At 46.9% G+C, this 15948-nt stretch overlaps 3 protein-coding genes across 5 annotated transcripts in view; 1 reads left to right on the plus strand and 2 right to left on the minus strand.

The window, feature by feature from the left end:
* Positions 1-6271, plus strand: part of cog5 (component of oligomeric golgi complex 5) — a 90744-nt gene extending 84473 nt beyond the window's left edge. The window contains exons 19-22 of the mRNA XM_062518760.1: positions 510-586; positions 3974-4100; positions 4861-4940; positions 5704-6271. Of these exons, the coding sequence (XP_062374744.1) occupies positions 510-586; positions 3974-4100; positions 4861-4940; positions 5704-5824 (405 nt within the window). The 3' untranslated portion in view covers positions 5825-6271. The remainder of the gene's footprint in view (positions 1-509; positions 587-3973; positions 4101-4860; positions 4941-5703) is intronic.
* Positions 6272-6785: 514 nt separating this feature from the next.
* LOC134062233 (DENN domain-containing protein 11-like) lies at positions 6786-11938 on the minus strand. 3 transcript variants are annotated; one of them, XM_062518183.1, is made up of 9 exons: positions 11249-11938; positions 10001-10100; positions 9739-9897; positions 8708-8852; positions 8422-8560; positions 8184-8315; positions 7766-7916; positions 7550-7597; positions 6786-7384 (listed from the first exon to the last, which is right to left on the minus strand). In XM_062518183.1, the coding sequence occupies exons 1-9, from the start codon at positions 11616-11618 to the stop codon at positions 7189-7191; spliced, it is 1440 nt and encodes a 479-aa protein (XP_062374167.1). In that variant the 5' UTR covers positions 11619-11938; the 3' UTR covers positions 6786-7188. The 3 variants fall into 3 exon arrangements, with proteins under 3 accessions (XP_062374167.1, XP_062374166.1, XP_062374168.1); XM_062518182.1 differs by having other exon boundaries at positions 7550-7600; XM_062518184.1 differs by lacking the exons at positions 10001-10100; positions 11249-11938 and having other exon boundaries at positions 7550-7600; positions 9744-9868.
* A 204-nt stretch (positions 11939-12142) lies between these two features.
* Positions 12143-15727, minus strand: LOC134062234 (bcl-2-like protein 13). The gene is made up of 2 exons (XM_062518186.1): positions 15586-15727; positions 12143-13265 (listed from the first exon to the last, which is right to left on the minus strand). Exon 2 carries the CDS (start codon positions 13221-13223, stop codon positions 12264-12266), a length of 960 nt encoding a protein of 319 aa, XP_062374170.1. The 5' UTR covers positions 13224-13265; positions 15586-15727; the 3' UTR covers positions 12143-12263.
* Positions 15728-15948: the final 221 nt, after the last annotated feature.

A 15948-nucleotide genomic window follows, 5' to 3' on the forward strand; every position in this document is an offset into this window, starting at 1 on the left:
TGTGTGTGTGTGTGTGTGTGTGTGTGTGTGTGTGTGTGTGTGTGTGTGTGTGTGTGTGTGTGTGTGTGTGTGTGTGTGTCTATGGCCCCTCCTTTATGTATGTGCGCGTGTCTGTATGTATGGCCCTTTATGTGCGTGCGTATGCGTGTGTATTTGTTGTGTGTATGGCCCTTCTTTTATGTCTTTCTCCTGTGTCTATGTCCCGCTTTCCCGTGTGCGTGTGCGCGTGTGTGTGTGTGTGTATTTGTTGTGTGTATGGCCCTTCTTTTATGTCTTTCTCCTGTGTCTGTGTCCCCTTTCCCGTGTGTGTGTGCGCGTGCGTGTGTGTGTGTGTGTATTTGTTGTGTGTTTGGCCCTTCTTTTATGTCTTTCTCCTGTGTCTGTGTCCCCTTTCCCGTGTGCGTGTGTGTGTGTGCGTGTGCGCGTGCGTGTGTGTGTGTGTGTGTGTGTGTGTGTGTGTGTGTGTGCGTGCGTGCGTGCGTGTGTCTCTCTCTCTCTCACACACACAGATGGAGTTGGCCGTGGCCCCCATGTGCAGGCGCGTGTCAGACCTGGGGAAGCCGTATCGGCTGCTGCGCTCCTTCAGGTGAGTGGCGCTACGCTCCATTTGCCCCACCGCTGGAACACACACCTCGCAGTGCACAGTCTTAACACGTCTCTCTCTCTTTTGTCACTCATCCTCCCTCTCTCTCTTTTGTCACTCATCTCTCTCTCTCTCTCTCTCTCTCTCTCTCTCTCTCTCTCTCTCTCTCTCTCTCTCTCTCTCTCTCTCTCTCTTTCTGGCTTGTGCACTTAGTCTCACCTGTTTCTTCACTCTCTTGTCACCTCTCTCTCTTTCTCTCTTTCCCACTCTGGGCTCTCTCGCTCTCTCTTTCTCCCTCTCTCTCTGTCACTCTTCACCTTTTTACCTCCGCCGCTCCGCGCTGAGCTATCATAGCTGAGGCCGGCAAGCCGAGGTCCCTTCTCCTGCGGAATATTGCCGCTAATTAGCTGTTAGCCGGCGAGCGAGCCCAGAGATGCCAGTTTGATTAGCCCAGACGCGGTCAGGACAGGAGGCCTAATCCTCCGACTGGGCACGCTCTGTTCCGCGTTGCTCATTTCCATCGTTAATTAGCCAGCCCCTAATGGTTTTGTCTTAGCGAGCGCTTAATTGATAAGTGGCGGCGGTTCGCGTTCCTTTCCTTCCCTTCCCCCACTCGTGCGCGGCCCAAAAACAGCTGTCCTACCTGGCCGACCGCCGCGCTCTAATGAACTCCCCGAGCTCGGGTCAGGCTCCTAATTAAAAGCTGTAATTGGCGTGGCCACTGCACCCGGTAGCCCCGCACTGTGTGTGTGTGTCTCTCTCTCTCTCTCTCTCTCTCTCTCTCCCTCTCTTTCTCTCTCCCTCTCTTTCTCTCTCCCTCTCTTTCTTTCTCTCTCTCTCTCCTGTCCTGTGGGCGTAAGCTGAGCTCCATATCCAAGCGTTTTGGTGCCGTCAGGTGTGCTGTCAGGTGGCCTGTTTGCTCTCCATCCCGTCCCTATTCTAACTGCTCCTCCAGGACTCCTAATGGAATCAGGCTGCCGCTATGTCAGTCCACACCCCCCCCCCCCCCACACACACACACACACACCATCACCCCTGCCAACCGGAGGCGGCTTACGGTAGCCAGTGCCAACGATGATGCCTCTCCAGGGGACGAGGGGAGGGGGGGCGGTGGTTGGCTCTGCTCCGACCAGGTGTTTGATGAGCGAGCGTGGCTGCGGGCGAGCCAGGCAAGCCTGGTGGTGCAGCTCGGTGAGCGGGCACCTGAGCTGTTATCTCACCACCCCCAACCCCCCACGCAACCACCACCACCACCACCTCCACCACCACTCCACCTCCTCCACTCCACTCCACTCTCTGCCATTTCCCACAGAAATTCTATCTGGCCCATTACCGCTCAGGAGAGGAGAGGAGAGCAGAGCAGAGGAGAGGAGAGCTTTTATGGTTGTGGCTGGATAGGCTTTATCTGTCCCTGTGCCCCCCCACCTCCTCCCGCTGTGGTCGGCTGTGATAGGCAGAAAGCAAGCACTTGTGCACTCTCTATTACATACACACACACACACACACACACACACACACACACACATATATATATGCCCGCGGTGAAGGAGCCACAGCTGGAGTCCTCAGCCAACCCCAACCCCTAGGCTCTCCACAACAACACCAACCACTGACACATGAATACACTGCCACACAAACATACAGAAGTACAGTACATTGACACAAACATGCACACATATAGCAAACACAGTCATTAACATATGCGCGCACACACTCCTAGCCCCTCGTGATCTCAGCTGACCCTTGCTGACCCAACGCACGTGTGGATCAGTAGGGCTACTCTACTCTGTATTTCTATTCACCTGTCTATGACTACTTTTCTCTCTCTCTCTCTCTCTCTCTCTCTCTCTCTCTCTCTCTCTCTCTCTCTGCCTCTGGGTGGTTGCCTATGGCTTCAGTAGTCAAAAGTATTGCGCTTTGCCTCCCTTAAGTCATGCGCAAAGAGCGTGCGTGCGTGCGTGCGTGCGTGCGTGCGTGCGTGCATGCACAAAAGTGTGTGTGTGTGTGTAAGAGAGCCATGCAGCCCTTGACAGCATGCCGGAGTTGATGCAGCAGCACGAGTCCCGACTGTAAAGGCAGTGAGTGCCTTCTCCTTCTCCGGGTCGCGGCTCATCCGCTGTGATGGCATAAGGGGGCTTCCATTAACCTTTTGTTCAAGCGGCCGCTGGTGGATGCGGAGGAATTATGATTCATGGGGACTGGATCTACCCAGCCGTATGACAGTATTTTCTGTGTGTGTGTGTGTGTGTGTGTGCGCGTTCATGGAGTGTGTGTGTGTGTCTGGGTGTGTGTGGGTGTGTGGGTGTGTGTGCGTGCCTGCGTGTGTGTGTGTGTGTGTGTGTGTATGTGGTTGTGTGTGTGTGTGTGTGTGTGTGTGCCCGTACGTGTGCGTCCGCGCGCGCGTTATCTGCATGTTAATGACGACCCCATCCCTCTGCCTTTGGGCTAATGCTGTGCCAGAGCACATAGCGCCCCAGGCCTGAGGAGGAGCATGAGGAGTTCACGCCAGAGGAGAGCCCCGCAGCCTTATGCTAACGCAGCTCCACTGCACCACACACGAGTCCCCACCACAGCAGCAGCAGCAGCAGCAGCAGCACTGCACTCACAGATTAGCATAGCGCGCAAACTAGCACACAAAACCCAGTCCATTTAGCATGGAATGTTATATTGTGAAGGCTTGTGTGATTGCTGATGTAGATTAAATATCATTTGCTATGTGTTCAACTCCAGAATGTTTTGTTGCTGATCTAATGTTGTTCAGGATTTAAAACATTTTTTAACTATGAAATGTCTTCCATTAGTGTTAATTACTAGTCTGGTTATCACCATACTAAGATCAGTCCTTTAAGATTGAACATTAATCTGGGAAGTATGCGCTTTACTTCTACTGCACAAGAGGCATGATCAATGGGCATAGTTCAAATTACTCCGTACGCTTGGTTAGTACTTCAACCAATCAGACCAACGATCCGGGTGTGCCTGGTGGATAAGCCAGTTTGTGATTGGACCCATCAAATGTGGACAGGAAGCAGGGCGAAATCCAAATCACCGGCAGATCAGGCTGGGTTTACCCAGACTAGTTACAGTAATTACAGTTAAAGCCAAAAACCAGTTTAGCCAGTGTAGCTGTGTGAGCCATGGTGAGCCATGTTAAGAGCCATGTTGTGAGCCATGGTGAGCCATGTTAAGAGCCATGTTGTGAGCCATGGTGAGCCATGTTAAGAGCTGTGTGTGAGCCATGGTGAGCCATGTTAAGAGCCATGTTGTGAGCCATGGTGAGCCATGTTAAGAGCTGTGTTGTGAGCCACGGTGAGCCATGTTAAGAGCCATGTTGTGAGCCATGGTGAGCCATGCTAAGAGCTGTGTTGTTGTTGTGTCTGTGTGCTGCAGGCCACTGCTCTTCCAGACCAACGAGCTGATCGCCAGCAGTCAGGCTCTGGGCGATGTCATCCCTTACAGCTGCATACTGCACTTCCTGTTCACACGCGCACCTCCTGAGCTCAAGTCACCACATCAGGTGTGTACACACACACACACACACACACACACACACATACATATACACACACGCACACACGTATCACATCATGTATACCACATGCTTTATAAATGCAGTAATACACAGAGGGATGTACTGTCGTGGAGGTTAAACGCAAGTCAACGCAGTTTATCCAAATTTCAGAAATAGAGTTGATCCACCTCTCAAAAGAGTTTATTCACTAATTGCAACTTTTAACATTCAAAGATCACACTGTATTATCCACATTCACAATATGTGCACTCATCACACTCTATAGGAGCCATCTAATACCACTGGTATTGGCATAAACATTAGATAATAACCTCCACGATCGTCAAACATTCATCACTCAACAGCCACTCACACATGGCCCATGCAAACACACACACACAGACACACACACATCCCTTCAGGTACAGTATACCACAGTACACACTCCAATTGTGTTATGCTAATTAGCTTTACAGTATCTGTCCCATAAACTACTTGATTTTTTTTGTCTTTTGTAGGTAGCATAGTTAAAAACATAAACGCAATTAGTGTCAAATATGAAAAACGGCCTGTCGAGTTGCATTGGCCAGGTGGGGATTAGCGCAGGTGCATGCGGATGTCTGAGAGCGCTAATTCCGCTAAATATGGCCGCCGCCGCCACGGTGGCCTCCAGTCAGTGTTACGGGGCCGCCTCCAGGGTGTGTGTGTGTGTGAGGTTAGCAGAGGTCCCTGTCACGCTCACGCTCACGCTCTGCCGTCTCCACAGAGAGCAGAGTGGTCCATTGCCCGCTACTCCCAGTGGCTGGACGACCACCCCTCCGAGAAGGACCGCCTCACCCTCATCAGGTAAGGTCATGTCTTGAAGTGGTCATCCACTCGCGCAGAACCCCGTCAGGGGTCTGAATTTCCTGCTATTTTGAAAAAAAAAAAAAAAGAATTGAGTGGAAAAAATGGGCCCATGTGTGTACGCATGTGATTTGTTAAAAAAAAGAATGAGCTGTCCTGAATTTTAGGGCTTGTTCACCTTTATTTCTGTCAGTAATAAATGGGCTGTTGCCACGGTAATTATTTTCTCTTAAAAATGAATTAACCTCTACTCAATGAGTTCAAACTCATCCACACAATTGGTGGCTTGAGGGGGTAAGAAAGCAAACTGAGAAACTAGGAGATGTGACGCCTCCTTGTGTCAGAAAGAAGCAATGAAACTTGGAGAAAGCAGAGCAGCTTTATTTAGAGTAACAGTGACCTCTAGTGGTACTGTGAGTTCGTACACATTTTACCCTGATTTATAATAGATAGCATGCCATAGTGGCATGCATGGCAATGACCTGGTAAAAATGTGAACAAAGGAATAATGTCTTTATACATTGTGTCCTGCATTCATATTTGTAGTTGTACTCCGTAATTTCCTGACTATTAGCCGCGACTTGATTTAGCTAAATTTCTTCAGCTATGAGGTTAATACAGGGGGGCAGTTAATATGGTTTTGTTTCTTTTAACTTGCATAAAACACTGTCCTGCGGCTTATACACAGGAAATTACCGTATGTCATCATCTGTGTCAGAGTAGTAATTTGACGACCCCTCTTCCGTGTGTGTGTGTGTGGCAGGGGGGCTCTGGAGGCCTACGTCCAGTCGGTCAAGGCGAGGCAGGGGAAGGAGTTTGCACCCGTGTATCCCATCATGCTCCAGCTGCTCGTGAGGGCCACCAGTGGCGTGAAGGAGACCTGACCAATCCGTGGAGCTCATTCATATCAGCCTCAAGACTTTTGTATTGCCATACCTACAGTACAAATCAACGCAAAACACTGCTAAATATTATAATTTTTTGTAATCAGTCTAAATCATATTGCTTCTGTGAATCTGTTATTAGAGCACAGTTCACAGGCAGCGTTTGGATTATTTTTTTTGCTGTCTGAATCAGTGTACTAATATGATTTGGACTATCTACATAAAGAACTGTGTAGGTATGTGGCGTTCAATCTCTTCACGGTAAAAAGGTTGTCTCTGGGTAGATATCTTCTGGTTCCTTCTTAGTTATAAAGAGGACATTATTAGAGGTCAGGTTTAAGATCATTGCTGTTTTTTTTTTTTATTTATTTTCATTTCCTTGTACTTCTGTAACTCATTATGTGGGAGGGAAGGGCACTGTAATATATTAAAACTCTGATTTGACAACCTGCTGTGTTACTTGTGTAAAGCTAAAGCAGCTTTGGGCTGTCAATGCGTGATATAATATTGTTAAATCAGTTAATTGTGTGTTTGTCCATTTCTACTTGGTGGCAATTCACCAAAGTTGTTTCCAGTGACTCTGTCTGTTTAGAGGTTTTTTTTAACATCTCTAGATATGAAAGGCTATTGAATTGTACTTCTTATCTCATTTGAGTCAAATCAATATTGAAGCATAATCGAATGATTCGCTTCATGTGAATTGTTCTTATCAAATCAAATGGGCTATGAAATGCAGTGCCTGTACCCAGCCGTACAACTGAAACCTGCATGACGGTCAAAGATTCCAACCCTGCACAGCTGGACCACATCTCTTAAAGAAGAGACGACGCCGTATCCTGCCGAGGATGAGATGCTGAGCACTGAGGGATGGGGTGGAAGTGGAACAGGAAGCCCTTCTCCCAAATCATCACCACTTCACCATCTACAACACAAGGTAGCACTGACTGCCCATACAGAAATACTAACGCCAGATTTATTCATCAGACACAGTGTAAAAATAACATATGAAAGAAGACATTCGACTCTATTGCAAAGGAACAAGTAAAGAAGGTACAGTATGATACATGTAAAGGTTTAAAAATCTACATAGAATCAGAGTGGAACTGTGTAGGATCAGTAGTGTCCTTATTGGCCAATACATCTCAGTCTGTGCAGGGAGATCTTACCCATGCTGTTGCTTAACCTTTTTAAGAGTTACAGATAGGCACGTAGTGGCAGCTATATGTACTGCCATTGAAACTGTCTCTATAAACAGCAGTCCTGGGCTTATTTGACAACTTTACAACAGTGTACAGGCCTTGACAGGTTGTGAGAGGAGGACCTCAAAAACTTTTTTTCTTCTGGCTATCCCATCTGCCATTGCTTCAGAAGCAACAGGAGGGGTCGATCATGAGCATGACGTCGATGCCGTATGTCTCCAGGATGTGCACTAGGAACTTATGGTCGGCCTGGGGGTCCAGGCCCATCCTCCGCACGTGCTGCTCGGTCAGGGCTCGATCCACACTGGACGCCACCTCCAGAAGCGTCTGGAAAATCTTAGTGTTCAGCTCAGAGAAAAACCTGTACGATAAATCAAGACAAAAAAACAACACAATCACTTGTCTACATTCTGGAGAAAAGAAAAAAAAACACTCTCAAACATGCAAACAATAAGCAATCCTGGAAGCCTGCTCAGAATGATCAGTAAATTGTTTTCTTTGATACCTATCTGTTCATCATACGTACAAAATGAAGAGATCCTCTTCAGTGTAGCTGGAGTGTCCCACCAGCCTCCTTCTGGAACATATGATCAATAATCACTTACAACACAGCAATAAACGTGACCATGTTAACAACAGACAAATAACCAAAACAAAACGTCCAGTGCGCATACTGTCGGGTGTTTCTATGGCGAAAAGGTGTCGTTCTACTGTGCTTTTTGACTACTGCAGGGCATCTTACCTCTTCTCCTGGAGTCTCTTGTACTTCTCTCGGTCAGAGCTGGTGAGCCGTAGCAGTGGTTGCAAGCTGTCCCGGTGTGTCTGCACACTCTGATTCTCCACGTAGATATCAAAGAGGTGCTTCTTCTCCTGAAAAATCCTCTCTGTTGTACCTTGACATCAATATCAGCTCCAACAATTAGCATATACTTTCCTATTATATACTTTACTTTACAGCCTGCACAGGATGCCTGCACAAGGTATGGACTCTTTACTTTTTATTTTGTTAGGATTTATTTGCCATGTACTACCACAACTGTTGTGTACTATTTTTTTTTTTGGGGGGGGGGGGATTATAATCTTGGCATCATTGAAAATGAAAGCTACCCTTTCCAATAATGAAATAAAGGTTGAATGAATGAATGATCAAACTAACTTACAAGCCACATATGACAGTTCTGTCTCCAGAGTGTGTATATCGGTCACATTCACATAAAAGTATGGGCGAAACGGAGGCAGTCCTCTGCTGATGCCAGATAAAGGCACATTGGCTAAGGCACAGCAGCTGTAGACTACAGGGAAAACAAAGAAGAAGTACAATATATTATATGTAATATATGTGTGAAGACTATGGTGATAACAGTGTGGCTTTGAGCAATGCTAGCAGTATCTCCTCACCTCTGAAGCATACTTCTCCTACAGGAGGAGGGGAGAAGATCAATATGCGTCTCCTCAACAGAGAAAACTTCCACAGTACCATGACCTGCTCTCCAAAGAACTGCACGAACTGAGACATGCATCCATCCGGGTGAGTGACCTTCAAAGACATGCATTCATCCATCCATCCGTCAATCAATCAATCAATCAATCAGGCACCTTTGGATGAATACCTGATCAAGATATCTCTATGTTGTGAGCCACTGTACATCTGCAAATATCCCACAGAGCTTCCTCAGACTGCTACCTTCATATCAGGGGTCAGGAAGTGTTTGTGAGTTGACAGGGCAGGAGCCATGTTGTTCCGTGCTGTTCTGGCAGGAAGCAAACCCTTCCTCTGGTCAAAGAAAGTCTCCAAAGCAGAGTACTGGCCTGGACAATTCAACTGGTCCCTGTATCAACAAAGTCAATTAATTACAGACTCCATCCCACAAACAAGCCCCAGTTGTGAAACAGTACAGCATCCAGAATATGCGAAAAGGGACACGTAAATCCTCCATTCTGGCTAACCACCCAACTAATCTGGAATTACTGTAAGCTGAGCAATGTGTCAATCACATGCTAAAAAAGCATTTTCTTGAACTGATTTGTAGTTTGCCTTGAGAGGTTAAACTTTGCCCAAAAGATCGAAGCACACATAAGGCTGGGAGTATAGGCACTGGGGAATGACAGTAATGGACTCCTGTGACAGTGACCTCGTTGTGGCCAAGGACAAACACGAGTCCCTCAGCACAGCATATCTCCTCTGAAAACAGTAAACATAGCCATGGTGACCGAGGCTAGACCACGTGAGATGTGTGTGTGTGGGGGGGGGGAGACAAACAGGCCCCAGCTCTGCAAGAGAGACCCATTCATTTGTTAAGTTAGGCTACTAAATTAAAAACTTTGACAATTAGCTGACACATTTGCTGTGTGTCGATATAGTATACTGTACATATCCAAAATAACTAGTCATGTGTTCAATACTAATTCAATTCTTTGTGCCCCGCTTCCACATTCTCAGGGCTGAGGAGAGTTGTTGTTTACATTGTTTAGGCAGTTCCGTGCTCTTAGGACACTGAAATCTTGGTATTAGCACTGCAATTGGGCTACACAGCAAGATCCTGACACCCACTACTGTTGGGGACAAATAATGGGTGAAAATCTTTAATAAATAGTTAGATAATAATAATAAAAGAATAGTTAATGTATCACAGGTGTGGAAAACATAGAATGTGAGGGGTTATACAGTTGAGCTGAGATAAAGTTCAGTAAAAGTCAACAGAGAAGCCTTCTCACCTGACCTGGTTCTCCAAGAATGCCATGTGACGGTAGAGTGTGGTGTAGGAGGGAGACAGGATGCCCACAGACTTCATCCGTGCCCCCCTCTCCAGTTCACTCTCCACCGGCAAATTGGCAAAACACGCCAGGCCAAAGTGAGAGTCCTTCCGGAAATATCTGATGAGAACATGCAAAGGGGGGAAAAAATAATAAAGCGCTCACACTTGAGGAGCATGTTATCTAGATGTGAGTTGTAAAACAAGTTTTTTTTAAAACTCACACAAAGTCACTGGCAATTCTGTGGGAACCACTGGCCATGGACTTGAACTCGACTCCATCAAGGTTAAAATCTTGTGGGAGGCACCATTCCAACATATTACCTAAAATTGCAAATGAGGTCAGTGTGATATTAAGTGTGTTACTTTTTAAAAAAAGTTTAAGCCTAGAGCTATAAGTCAACCTAGATGGGTACACAGATAGAGGAGATATCCTGTCAAAGGGTAAACAGTCATCAGGGAAGTTATTACTTGTGTTTGCTCACAACCGGTTTTCCCCTCATCTTGAACTAACTGGTCATTTGGAATAGCGTTAAAGATAAACAAGAAAGCAACTCCTCCAATATGCTCAGCTGAGCAAACATCTCAACAGTCGCACGGAGTTACTGTTCCATCCATGTTTATCAAAGAAAGAACTTCAGATAATATAATCCAATTCTGAATCTGAACCACAAAATACCTTTAATGAGCTACTGAGACGAGTCCTTTAGATCAGTCAACCGTATTTCAATAATTTAATGAGTGTAGAGTGATGGGCGTACCCTCATTAAGCATTAATAATGCATGACGTGTTTGATGGCCGGTAGTACAGACTGCAACTCGTGATTGTCACTAGGGTCCCTGGAGGCAAATCTCGAGATCTCTCCCACATCTCTCTGGCTATTGCTCCATTTTCTGCTCCGCATTCCGGGAGAAAATGATTATTATGATAGGCTACTTGCATCCGCAATCGTTTTTTATTCCATCATACAGTTTTATTTTTGAGTTCTCAGTCCGTTTTGCATAGGGAGGCAAAACCTCTTGCGATGGAAACGCAGTAGCCTAGGGAGCGCCAAACTTTGCAAGGGGGAAATCAATCCCAGTGTTTTAGAGTGCCCAAACTCTCAGATGCACACACACGTATTTTCTAAAGTAGCCAATATCTAATAATTCCCACGTACACCAAAAACATTAGGCTACGGCACAAGTTAGACATATCACAGCAGGAACAGTCCCCACAGATTTCCAACACAGTTCCCCTCGGGAAATGTCCGTTTGTCAGCAGGCTGGCGCACCCACTCCCCTGATGCCTAACCCCAACCTTTTCCTTGATCCAGCCATATCGATTATGTTTCAAGGACTGTTTAAGCTATGTTTGTTTAATTGTAGGTGATTCTGTGTTCACTTGAGAAGTATGGCTTTAGACACGCAAAATATTATTTCAAAATGGTGTGGTATTTTGTGTTTATTTCGTGCGCAAAAGGGTGACTCACCCGATCTTGTATCAAATGTCACCACAAATACGGCAATAACTTGGTCCTGCTGTCTCCGGCTCCATTCTACGTCTCTTCGGGTTGTCACATACTGCCTTCCTTTCTGTTGATCACGTTCATTTTGCCAGACCCACGAACTTACAGCCTTTTCCGTAAGGACACCTGAGTATGAGCTGGTCAGTTCGCTGGCCACAGCCTCTCTAGGACTTGAGCTCCATCCTGTACCAGGCACCGTGCTACCAAGAGCTCTACTACTTACTGTGGTTGCTCGGGGGGAATTTTCGTTAACTTCGGTTGTCAAGGAGGGTTCCTCCACAGCTGCAACCTCCTCCCAGTCAAGAAGTGGTGATCGATCAGACCGCTCTCCCATTATTATGATTTTTAATTATGAATCGATACCGAGTTCGACTAATGTACATAACGCAACCGAAACATTGCATTTGCTAAGCTATAGCCTACTTCAACAGTTTGCCAGTCACCGCTGCTCCCATTATTTCACTAGGGAAAGTGCGCTACTTCGGAATGACATGTTGACATCAGGTCAGCTGAGTATTACTTCCGCTCTGAAAAGGCTCATTATTCCATAAAGCCCGGTAAGACGCGAGGGGGAAAATCCAAGTTATCGCATTTTGAGTTTGTCCAAAATGAGGTCTAGTTTTTTTTTCCTCACAACACAACAAATGTAAATATCATCTCTGCTGGCAAAAATTCTGCCTACATCATCAGGTGTAGCCTAGGCCTATTATATTTGTTTTCTTTTTTAATAGTCTATGGATGGCTACTGTCTGCAGTAGTGACACATTTGATACATTTGAAAATAAGCTTATAATCATTGTTTTGTGATTTCACCACATTTCATTGAAATTCAGATGAAAAATTAAACACACGGATACATTTTTGTTTTACTTTAAATGTAATAACATTTCACATATCTTGTTGAAAATCTACAGTCTCACAAAAAAAACTACTGATGTCCATTTTTAAGTTGAAGGAGTGTGGGGTGGAGAAGTGTCGGCTACTTCCGACTGAGTGCAAGGGCACCATAAGCCACTATTCCCATTACAGCCACCAGGGCGGCGCTGCCATAGAGGAGTGAGGAGAGCTCGAAGGCAGAAGAGGGAGGTACGTCTGGCTCAGGTTCTTGTGTCGCAGGAACCTCCTTGGTCGGGATGTCAAAGGACTCCTCCACAGCCAGAGGAGCGGCAACAGGCTCTGCCAGGGGCTCTTTCTGGGTCTCCACCAGGGGCACCTTGTGTGCTTTTCTCGGTGGCTGTGGCTCTAGCCGAGGCTGTAATGAAGGTACCTCTTTGAGTGGTTTGAATTCTGGATCTACAAGGACCGGCGGCGACACGGTGGGGACAGGGAGAGGAACCGTGGCTGTCGCCGGTGGCTCTGGGATTGCGGGCGGGGGCGTTGAACTGAGAAGAGGCCAGACGACTTCCTCGGGCTCCTCCTGGAGCTCGGGCTCCTCCACGGACATGAGCAGATCCATAGTCTTTGGCGCCTTCAGGCCGGGGGCATCCCCGCGCCACGCCTGGACCTCCTGCTCCGCCCGCAGCTCGGCCAGCTCCCTCTCGGTGCCCAGCACGCTCATCACGCTCCCCTGGAGCTCCTCCACCCCCACCCCGCGGGACGCCATCTCCTCCTCCACCTCCGCGTCCCGCAGAGAGCGCGCCTCCTCCTGACGCTCGGCCTCCTCCAGCAGCTCGGCCTCCTCCCGCTCCAGGTGGACGATGTCCGAGATGGAGGAGTGGTTCTCGCTGCGCTCCTCGGCCAGAAGCAGGGACTCGCCGGCCTCCAGGCTTTTGGCCTCGTCTGGGTCCAGTGTGCCCACCGTGGCCCATGATGAAGCCAGGCTGTCGGTTTGCCAGGAGCTGGGGCCGCTGGTCTCCTCGGGACTCGTGGCGACTGTGGGCTTGCCGAGCTGCCCCTGCTGACCCTCCCCAGACGGGGTGGCAGCGCTTGGACCCTCCATTGATGCCCCCTGGGCCTCTCCTTCCAGACTCAGCAGAAAGCCCTGTAGACACACAGCAGAACAGAACTTAGCCTTGAACTGAGTCTATTTGACTGGTCTATAGCTTCAAGCTTTTGGTATTATCATGTCATGCATTGTCCTTTCCTATGAACTCGCGATAGTCATTTAAAACGATGTTACACATATTCTTGAATGTCACCTCAGTCAACATCTTCACTGTTATCCTGTTTAAACATTCACTTCTATCTATAGGCATGTGGCCACATAGCTGGTCGCGCACAAGTGCTATATATACATATCCATCTGTCCTCCTGCAGTGGAAGCTATTTTGGATATTTCACATGACATGACGCACCTTGACGTGGTCTGGACAGATTAGTGTGCCTGGCATCTCTCCCTTACGGTGGCCATAGGGCCGAAAACACTTACATGTAACAGTGAAGCACTAAAATCTTTCCTCTTGTCATCGACACTCAGTATGGATTTAAAATAGCATGTTCCACATACACACTTAGGAAAGAGAGAAGGCCTCTCTTACTCTCTCTCTCTTACTCTCTCTCTCTTTCTCTCTCTCTCTCACTCTCTCTCTCTTTCTCTCTCTCTCTTGACTGTTGCAGTGAAACCAAGTAAAAGTGAAAGATAAGAACTTTCTAACAAGTGCGTAAGATGACACTTGCAGATCAGAGGTTACACAGCTGTCAGTGGAATATTAGGCTCAGCCTGCCCCCTCAACATGCGTTTCATTAGCACGTCCTCTGCTTCTGTACTGCAATGAGTCTATACATTTCACAGCTGCATGTTGTAGTAGCGCTGCTTACAATGCTACAGCAACATGTGGCTGTGAAATATATAGACTCACTGACTGAGCACCTTATAGTTTTGTCGCTCTGCCGTCCCTTCATAACTTAGTTCAAAGCTTAGCATAGTTCCACTCATATGCTAACGACACAGGGAGGAGGTATCTGCTGATTCTGTTAAGCCACATAATCTAATTTTAGATGGTAAACAATCAAAGGTTAAGTTTGAGGGGTGCATCTCAGCTGCATTGGGTAATAGTAGGTCAGAACCAAAAAGGTGTCCTGTTACTCCACAGAAAAAGTGTTAAGTCTGATTGTTGGGCACACTGTTAGGGTCATAGGGGCTTTTTGGAGCACCATGTTAGGATCATAAGGCTTTGTTGGAGCTTTGATTTCAGCTGGGAAAAAAACATGGATGCAGTTCACAGGACAGCACAGTCACTGTCCTATTCTGCTGTCACAATCACAGGGCTAGGGGAGTGGGCCAAACTGGCACATGACCAAGACTTTGTGAATGAGGAGTTGGGTCACTACAAAAACATGTGCCCTGTTGAGCTCGGTATCCAGACGAGTTCTCATTCTGCACAAACGCAATGACTAGGCTCTCATAAACTCTCAAATACTACTCGTATTAACCATAGACTGTATATATAGATAGTTCTATTTACAGTCTATGGTATTAACAAACATTTATGTGTTAAATACATATGACCCTGATCCAAACAGTTACCTGTTCATAATCAGACCATTAGATTATTATCGATGATAATGTGGATTCATTATCCACACACTCAACAGTTTGTTTCCCCGAGTAACAGGATTGACAATTTGCATTTAGTGGTGGAATGATGTTGTGTGCATTAATCTGACCAATGTAAACGAGACTGGTCAGCAAGGCCCTACGTCTTTTGGCAGAGTCATGCGTGGTTTTCATTGCCATGCATGCTCAGACTGACGGCAGCTAGAGGTCAGTCTGAATGTTAACCAGAGTGGGGAGACTGGGTAAGGGGAGAGTTTACGGCCTCTGAGTCAACAGCGACGAGTGCTCCGGACTGGCAGACTGGCTTACCACATACTGTAGGTCTCCAAGCAATGCTGCCAAATTAACCCTGCTTTGTAATCTAGGCCCTAATCCTCTCATTGATTAACTGCATTAACTGTACCATCAAAAACAACAAAACAAGGCTGGGTATCGTGGCTGGGTGTTTGCTATTCAAGCACAAGTAGGATTTCACATGTTTTGCTACATTGTGTTACTCCATATTTTGTCAATCTTTTTTTTTTTTTTTTTACAGCTTCACCACTGACAGAGGACAAAGACACAAGAGAGGGCCTATCATTCTTCCCCTGGCCTAGACACAAGAGGAACACTTAGTCTTTCTAGGACAGCATAACTAGAGCTTATGTCCACAAACACACCACACAGTCACATACACACACACCACAGACAGTCTGTTCAGTCCCTGAGCTCTAAAGACAGATGTGAAGAGTACAGCCTGGTAGCATTGTCTGTGCAAAATAGTTCTGTTACAATAAGATCAGAGAAATCATAAACAAAATCCTACCTGTTTAACTGTCTGAAGGTTGCAGAGAGTGTACTGCAGCACAGGACTATGTTACAGAAGGAACAGACACACTGCTAAGCAGAGGGAAGAGGAAGTGAGGGAAGAGAGAGAGAGGGAGAGAGGGAGAGAGAGAGAGAGAGAGGGAGGGAAAGAGAGAGAGGGGGGTTCAGCAGGCTGCACTGACCAACTGCTGCACTGGAATGCTTCAGTGCTGTCCCTCCTCCCTGTTCCACACGTAGAACATGCCCCACTGCTCGAAACCCTCTGTGAGACAAACTCAGAGGGAAATGTTGCACTCAGAATATTGGCACGTTAGCACACATTCAGTTGTGTGACTAAGTTTAAAGACAGGTTGTTATATAC

Source organism: Sardina pilchardus, chromosome 17 (genome assembly GCF_963854185.1).
Source record: "Sardina pilchardus chromosome 17, fSarPil1.1, whole genome shotgun sequence".
Classification (NCBI taxonomy): Eukaryota; Metazoa; Chordata; class Actinopteri; order Clupeiformes; family Clupeidae; genus Sardina; species Sardina pilchardus.

Bases quoted from the DNA above. Each gene is read 5' to 3' on its own strand.
- LOC134062234 (XM_062518186.1), bottom strand. From the start codon at position 13,223: ATGGAGGGTCCAAGCGCTGCCACCCCGTCTGGGGAGGGTCAGCAGGGG.
- LOC134062233 (XM_062518182.1), bottom strand. From the start codon at position 11,618: ATGGGAGAGCGGTCTGATCGATCACCACTTCTTGACTGGGAGGAGGTT. The intron at 8,853-9,738 runs GTGAGAAGGCTT...TTGTTGATACAG, and splicing joins TTCTTGGAGAACCAGGTCAG to GGACCAGTTGAATTGTCCAG. The intron at 8,561-8,707 runs GTAGCAGTCTGA...ATGTCTTTGAAG, and splicing joins TCCTGACCCCTGATATGAAG to GTCACTCACCCGGATGGATG.